The sequence below is a fragment of the Trichoderma gamsii genome (assembly GCF_001481775.2).
Source record: "Trichoderma gamsii strain T6085 chromosome Unknown Scaffold_5.2, whole genome shotgun sequence".
NCBI classification, from domain to species: Eukaryota; Fungi; Ascomycota; class Sordariomycetes; order Hypocreales; family Hypocreaceae; genus Trichoderma; species Trichoderma gamsii.
The window spans coordinates 705,219-713,255 of NW_020171342.1; the positions used below are offsets into that span (position 1 = coordinate 705,219).

The 8,037-nt window shown below is 49.7% G+C and overlaps 3 protein-coding genes across 3 annotated transcripts; 2 read left to right on the forward strand and 1 right to left on the reverse strand.

The window, feature by feature from the left end:
* Positions 1 to 141: 141 nt before the first annotated feature.
* On the forward strand, positions 142 to 1,903 carry TGAM01_v202151 (hypothetical protein; the record flags this gene model as incomplete). Its single annotated transcript, XM_018800375.2, has 2 exons — positions 142 to 728; positions 781 to 1,903. The coding sequence occupies 2 exons, from the start codon at positions 142 to 144 to the stop codon at positions 1,901 to 1,903; spliced, it is 1,710 nt and encodes a 569-aa protein (XP_018666517.2).
* Positions 1,904 to 2,744: 841 nt separating this feature from the next.
* Positions 2,745 to 4,689, reverse strand: TGAM01_v202152 (hypothetical protein; the record flags this gene model as incomplete). Its single annotated transcript, XM_018800376.1, has 4 exons — positions 2,745 to 3,022; positions 3,130 to 4,018; positions 4,103 to 4,516; positions 4,579 to 4,689. The coding sequence occupies 4 exons, from the start codon at positions 4,687 to 4,689 to the stop codon at positions 2,745 to 2,747; spliced, it is 1,692 nt and encodes a 563-aa protein (XP_018666518.1).
* Positions 4,690 to 5,590: 901 nt separating this feature from the next.
* TGAM01_v202153 (hypothetical protein) lies at positions 5,591 to 7,243 on the forward strand (the record flags this gene model as incomplete). The annotated part of the gene is made up of 1 exon (XM_018800377.1): positions 5,591 to 7,243. One exon carries the CDS (start codon positions 5,591 to 5,593, stop codon positions 7,241 to 7,243), a length of 1,653 nt encoding a protein of 550 aa, XP_018666519.1.
* Positions 7,244 to 8,037: the final 794 nt, after the last annotated feature.

Genomic DNA, 8,037 nt, shown 5'->3' on the forward strand with positions numbered 1-8,037 from the left:
ACCAACTCATGTGCCGTCATCCATGACATCGTAAATGTTCTCAGCCTCTGTGTTAGTCATTATTAGTCTTATGCATGCTAAAACAGGATCCGGCCCTGTCTATATCTTTTAGTCGGCCATCTGTTAGTATATATCTGCCAAATGTTCCCTGCAATAGCCCCTCTAGCCTCACCAATCTTACTCTTTCTTTTCTCAGCAAACAGTAACAGGTCATTGCCTCACTTTCGGCGTCCTTTGTTCATAATGTCTACCGTTGACGCCATTGTTGTTGGTGCCGGCTTCGGCGGCATCTACAACCTCTACAAGCTCAAGGCGCTGGGACTCTCTGTCAAGTGCTTCGAGAAAGCACCCGAAGTCGGGGGCACGTGGTACTGGAGCCAATATCCAGGAGCTACCAGCGATTCCTCCAGTGAAGTCTACAGATTTAGCTTCGACAAAGACCTGCTAAAAACGTATCCCTGGTCTACGCATTTCCTTCCCCAGCAGGAAAGTCAGGCCTATCTGAAGCACCTTGTAGAGCGCTACGACCTAGACCAGCACATCCAATTGAGCACAGAGCTGAAGGGAGCTTCATTTGATGTTGCCACGTCTTCATGGACTGTCAACTTCTCCAATGGCGAGAGCTACAGGACGACATACCTGGTGCTGGCCTGCGGTAGTTTCCACACACCCAACTGGCCCAAGATTCCCGGCCTCGACAAGTTTGCTGGCCCCGTCTATCACACTGGGTGAGTCAAACTTATAACCTCTCCTACCATAGAATGCTGCTAACCTCACCAGTGACTGGCCTGAGAAGCGAGACCTCAGCGGAAAGCGGGTTGGCGTTATCGGCACCGGCTCATCGGGGGCCCAAGTCTTGGTCAACATTGCAGATGAGGTGAAACACCTGGTGTCTTTCCAGCGGTCAGCCCAACACGTTGTCCCTCACCCCAACGGCCCTGTATCCGACGAGTACAGAGAGTGGATCAACAATAACTACGACAATGTCTGGGAGCAAGTCAACAAACACCCCGTGGGACACCCACTGATCCACAACACGACCCCTGCTATGAGCGTCAGCGCAAAGGAGCGCGAGCAAATCTGGGAAGAGCTCTGGAATCACGGCACCAACGGCTTCAGTTTCATGTATGGGCCGTTTGGTGACATCCACAGCAGCGCAGAGGCCAACCGCGAACTATGCAAGTTCTTTGAGAAGAAGATTGCCCAGTCCATTACTGATCCCGATAAGCGGAAGAAGCTGATTCCTAGTGAGATCTACGGCAAGAGACCCGTCACTCTCTCGGGCTACTATGAGACGTTTAACAAGAAGCATGTTGACATTGTCAACTATGAACACACGCCGTTTGTGACAATCAACGAGCAGGGCATCCTGACTGAAGAAAAGCAGTGGGGCCTCGACGTGATCATCTTGGCCACGGGCTACGAAGTCATGGACGGAAGCTACAACAAGCTCGAGTTGCAAGGAACACACGGAACCCTCAAGGACAGCTGGACCAAGGCCGGCCTTCCAACTTCATATCTCGGCGTCAGCGAAACTGGCTTCCCCAACATGTTCTTCGTCGTCGGGCCCCAGTCACCATTCGCGAACATGCCGCCGCTGATTGAGTGTCAGGGCAATTTCATTGCGGGATTGATCGAGAGAGCGGAAGCTCAGAAGAGGGAGAATGGCGGCAAGATTGTTCTCATCGAGGCCAAAGAGAAGGCCAAGCAAGCGTGGATAGAAAAGTGCCAAACGCTTGCAGAGCGCAGCCTGTTCAGGTCGGTCAAGTCTTACATCTATGGCAACACGGCGCCTGGAAAGGATTCGCCTGGTATCATGTGGCTGGGAGGCTATGGCTACTACCGAAACACCATTAAAGAGGTGTCGGAGAATCAATACCCCGGCTTCTCGTTTTCTGCCTAGATGGCATTATCGGAGGATTTGTGTAAAGATTTGTAGCATTTGCTTATTTAAGATGTATGTCGATAAAATGATCACATTCTGATTCTTCTGCCAGTGAATTTATTGTCTCCTCTTTTGAGAGGCGCCTTTGTGAACAAATTCTGACTGACCAATTTGTACTCTCATCCCGTCTTCCTTGCAGCTAAGATCGTCTCTATACCAAACTTGCGACAATTTACAATTGCTGTGTAACACAATCTCGGCAATTTCCTATAGACATGCATGTAGATCATCACAAAGGCTAAAATACAAAATTCACAGAATGACAAGAGTGGAATGAAAAATAATAATCAAGATATCGCAGACAGCAAAAAATATTCGACAGAGGCAGGGTTCGAACCTGCGCACCCGAAGGTATTAGATAGCAGGAATCGAAGAGTTGATTCAAGTCTAACGCTTTAGACCACTCAGCCACTCTGCCCGAATTAGTGATTGTGGCTGACTCATAGTGACACTATAAAGCTGAGAGCTCAGCATCACAAAGAGAGAGTATGCCCATTTTAGTAGAGGAGGATCAAGGTGGATCATAGATATGGGTTTGTGCCACCACATAGTTGCCATTAGTCCTATCTTTCTTACCAGCCTATTTCTTTCAAATTTCACCTACCAACGTGCATGCGAAATACAAACATCCATCGGCAGGGAAATACCGCGGCATTAACTCGAGCCCGTGCAACACCCATATTATAATTCCTCCGAGCCTCGTCCTCTTCCTCTTTGGCCGTCATCTGTCCCACCACCCTGGCCATCGGCATTATGATTCTGAATCCATCTCAAACTATTGAGATAATCTCCTCACAGTCTACACAGCAAGATTTGCCCACCACTCACACCTCGTGGCATTCACATTCCTGGTCGTCTCCACGGCCCCCTGAGAGGTGATATTGACAATAGTCCCATGCGGCCCAAGATGCGGAAATGCCTTGTGGTTAGTAAACTTGGGGACACCCCCCTGCACAAAAGTAACAATCGCTTCCTGCAGGGCATCCTGAGCCTTGGGCCACGGCGCTGGCGACGCAGGATCGTTGAAGGTGTACTTGAGATCCTGGATATGGAATCCTGGAGAGACGCCAAATTCGTCTGCAGTTGCATAAAGCCTGGTTAGCAGACGATTGCATTCCAAATACAGAACTATTTCACAAACGAACAAGATCATGAATTTTAAGGAAGGGGGGGTTTTTACTCACAAACATAACCCTTGTCACGGACGCCTTGCCCAATCCAATAATAGTTGCAGTCAATAACAGCCTCTCCCCAGAGCTTCATTTGCCGCGTATCCATGTCGACGTACCCCAGAGATCCGTCATACTGTGGAGGATACAGCGCAGTGGCCAGATGAGCGACATCCTTGCTCGTGAGGCCGAATGATCGACTGATCCAGGTGGCGAACTCGTCATTGGTGGTGACATTGGGATCGAAGAAGAATGCGCCTTCAAACATGTTGTGGCCAGCCATGATTTTGACCGATTTATCGAATGCTCCATCCTTGATGAGCTTGCTGGGGGAACCGGTAATGTAGCTGCCGTCGACCACAGGGCCAAAGATGTAGGTGGTGGTTGGAGCGGCCCCAATTTGTGCAGCATTGGCCGCAATTACGGCTTTCGTATCAGCAGCCCGGGCTTCTTCCAAGCTACTCACGTTAAGATACGACAAGAAGTGGCGATAGCCGTCGTCAACAACTTGCATAGTCGGGATCGTAGCCGGGCTTTGCGGGATTGCTTGAGAGAACAGACCGGAGCCCTTGCCGTGGTTTGCAGTCATATGGAACAAGACTGAGCCTCCACCTGCAGACTCTCCCATGAGGGTGACGCGCTCTTTGGAGCCTCCAAAGAGGTGGATGTTGTCCTGAACCCACTGCAGGGCAAGCTTTTGATCGAGAAGGCCTGCGTTCAGATCTCCATTCCTTTCAATTTCGGAGCCGGACATGAATCCCAGGGCGCCGAGACGATAATTGAGGCTGACGAAGACGAGGCCCTGATCAGAATTTGCAGCAGCATGCTCAAAGAGGCCAACTGGGTCGTAGCCGGGAGTTGGTGTTCCAGCCTTGGAGCCGAGAGCGTATCCGCCACCGTGAATCTGCCACAAGCACAAGTTAGAGATGAGTGTCATGAACCATGCGTGTATATAGTTGTTCAAGAGTTTAGACCGAGCTAAGCTTACCCATACAAGTACAGGAGCTCCTCCATCTCCACACGATTTCGATTTTGAACTCGCCTGCTCAAAGGCTCCTTTGGTAGCGTGGACATCGAGGAAAAGACAATCTTCTTGAGCGCCCACATTCCAATCAACTGGAAGAGGCTGACCATCCTTGATGCTCTCCTCCCAAGCCTGAATAGTGAACGCATTGGCTGGATTCGAGTATTTGCCGATGGGATCAAATGCGTTATTCTGCCAAGGCGGGATGCCCTGTGGGCAGAATCGCAACTCGGAGCCGGTTTGTACGGCAGTTCGGTTCGTCTTTGGATGTGCTGGGGCTCGGAATCGAAGGTCGCCCACGGGAGGCTGAGCATATCTAATGTTTTGGAAGAGATAAGCTTGCGTCGTCTTGTTGTAGGAGAGGGCTTGATGCAGTTCCTGTTACCACAAAAGTCAGATGGCGCGCGAACGATAATTGATTTGATGGAGGCACGACAAACATATCCCAAGTCTACAACAGGCAGACAACTAGAGTCGGCGCTGGTGACTGGCGCTGCATTGGCTCTGAGCGTGGATGACAGAACGAGGCTTGTGAAAAAGAGGCGATGCATTATGAAGACGCGATAGGCGAAAGAGACGTTGAAAGAGTTGAGACGAAGGAAAGAATGGGAAAATAAGTGATTCGATGTTGGAGGCGGCGAATCAACGATTTGGTTGCTGTATTGTCGAACTTGGCGATTCTTCCACTTGCTCATGACCTGGGCCTTTGACTGCTCTTATACCCATTGTCGACATGTCTTCTATTAGTCCTCCTCCTATCGATGTTGCTGATGATGATGATGACGGTGACGAGAGCAGTGCGCGATGGATTGTTTCGAAACTTTCGAGGCGGTGATACTGAAGCCACTTCTCAAAAGAGTAGTGTATCGTGCAGAATTTGTATAAGCCATGCATTCGGCCAGCAATCTTCATACCGAGATCCTTCATCCTTCACCGGTCCAATTGCCTCTCCGAATAACCTTGGTAAAGAGAAAATAACCATCTAATGCCATGTAGAATTTGCCCTTTTTTCCATCACTGTTTACAAATATGCTTCTATTTTAACCATAATTGGGCATTGAATCTCTCCGCGGTGCAAAGTTGCCCCGACAGACATTATTCCCAAATAGGAACTGTGTCTCCCAGAAACGGTAATGAGCCATCGAATTAGTCTGAGACTCCCACCAAGTCCTCGAAATCCTCCACATGGAATGAGGTCTGATTGGACAGAGTCCCGGTTTCCGAGAACCCAGTAGCGTATTAAGTACAGCCCCGTGGCTGGGGTTTTGGGCTAACGCTGGGCGGGCCAAGGCTGAGCTGTCGGCCCAACCGACAATCCCATTGTAAACGATGCTTTTCACCACCTCTCGTTGCATTTGGGCGCTTATTAGTATTGACCTCGCGCCTGGCTGAAGCTAGTGTGGGCCGAGTGATGGATTGACTGACAGGCCATCCGTCGACACACAACCCGTTATGGATGGCTCGCTTCTTTTTGTAAACAAGACACAAACGTCCCGCGTCTTGTCGAGAAGCAAAGCCTGCGAACGATCAGCCATTTTGAGCCATGTGCAGAATAAGCGACGTAGACACGAAGCGGAAGCATCGCAGTCATTGAAGCCATGGGCCAGACTCACCACCACTCTATCGACGTCGGATGTCTCGGAGATAACGAAGACGGTGGAAGTGAAGCTGAAATTTGTTGATCACGATGTGACGACTCAGTCTATCAAAATATCAGCAGACAAGCAAAAGTGGCAGAAGCATAGAGAGGTGACAGAAAAGAAGCTCTCACCGGCAACTACAGCATCCAAATCTTTGTCAAAGGCCCTGCAACCCTCCTACAACACCTCAGACCCCTTCCACTGCACCATTGCTAGTCTGGATGCGGGCACCCATGCTATCCTTCACATAACCTTTTCTCACGCCTCACGAGTAAACTTCCTTGCCGAGTCTTTTGCACCGCCGGAGAAGCTACTGCAACACGCCCCAATGAGGCACGACAGAATGTTCCAGCTACGGCTGAAACGCTGCGTTGAGGACGAAAAGCTCATATACTCTACTCTTGCATATGGATCTAGCCTCCTGGGTTGGACAATGGGTCATTTCCACTCTGGGAAGCAGCCGGAATACTTTCTCGACAAGGCTCTTCGTGCTGTACGAGTCTATCTTTCTACTCCCGGATATCTCGTCGACGATTGGCTGCTTCTATCCATGTATGGTCTTGCAATCACGGAGATGTGGAATTGCCTGCCTAATATGTGGAGGCAGTTGCCAGATAGACACGCCATGGCCTCCAAACTGGGGTCTCGCGGCTTCTCTGCATGTCGAATGCATCTCAATACACTGCTTCAAGTTGTCGACTCTGCGGGCGGGTGGGATAAATTTGATCCTTATGTGCTGGACAGCGTGATATTGGCAGACAAGTTCATGGCCATCACTAGTCGAAAACCCCCCATCATTCCCGTGACATGGGATCCAGGGCCACTGCCCTCTGAGACTCTAGGAGAGTTTGGCATCGCGGAAGAAGAGCTGTTGGTGGCGCTGCCTCATCTTGGAACAGGCTTTCAAGCTGAGTCGCTTGCAGAAGAGCTTAACAACATCCTGCGCGATCTGGCTGCATATTGTCGTATCGCCAGCACGGCGTGGTCGTATTCTTCCACCAGACCTAACATGGAAGGCTGGTTATTTCGACGCTTCCAAGCAATCTCGTATCGTCTTCTCTGCTATGCCCTCGATCGAAACGCGAAGCACCTTGAGCGCTGCATTTCTCTAGCTTCGCTGACCTTTATTCTAACTTCCATTCCAGCCAGAGGACCGCAAATGAGTGCTCAGGACGTAACTTTGCATCTATTTGATTTGCTCCAAGAAGAGCAGTTCGTCATGGGAAAAGAGAGCGTGCCTGACGGCCTTTTGTTTTGGTTGCTGTTCATGGGATGCGTTGATTCAGAGCCAAGTTCTCATCGGCTGTGGTTTCTCGAGCGGATGGCTGATTATTGTGATAAAGAAGAGATGACAGAGTCGAGCTTTGAAGAGAAATTGGAGCCGTATTTCTTTTTGCGATCGCGGCAAGGTGCTCGAATACCCGCTGTGCTTGAATATCTAGGAACCATGGTCAAGGGGAGATAACGTGAGGAAATATTTTGGCTAGCGGAGGCGTGGCATTTGGGTACAGGGAATAGATTTGGTGGGCATTCGTAAAAAATACGCCGAGGAAATAACATGCGTTCTCAATTATCTAAGAACACCACTTGAAATAGTAGGCCTGAAGCGGCTGCTGCAAGTTGAGCTCAGCCTCCCCCAGCCTTATGTAACATCGGCCTCGGCATTTTCTTCTCCGGGTCAGCCATCTGGATATCAGACGAAATCGCTATTTTTTCCAAAGTAAATTACAAATCACAGTCCTTTGTTTTGTGAAGTGCAAAGCGGCGAGTACGGATACATTATATTTGCTTTCCAACAATCTCTAATTTATGCCCCTGCTCAGACATCCCGCAAGATGGAAAAGATGGTTCTCCAACGTGGGCCGAAGGATTCCCTTGAGAGCCGCCAAAGGTTGATCGTTCGCTCTGACCAATTATCACTACCCTTTCTGCTGGAAGAAGAGCTGATATTCATTTGAGCAAGTATCAAAGCAAGTTAAATGATCATCTTCGTCCCTGCCTTCCCTCTTCCAAATTTGGTTTTCTATTGCAATCATCGCGGTCCGGTATCTGACAATGAAAACCTCGTTGTCACTATCGGCAGCCAACATGGAAAATGGCTGTAGAACCTCATATCGATCGATTGGTATCGCTGCTGACATCGCTACATTTATAAACGCATCGTTACCCAACGTTCAAAGACTCGACAAGCTTCCCCCGCCGTCGGTCCTCTCGAAACCTCCATCTCACGTACTATCCGCACTCAAATCTTGTCGAAGA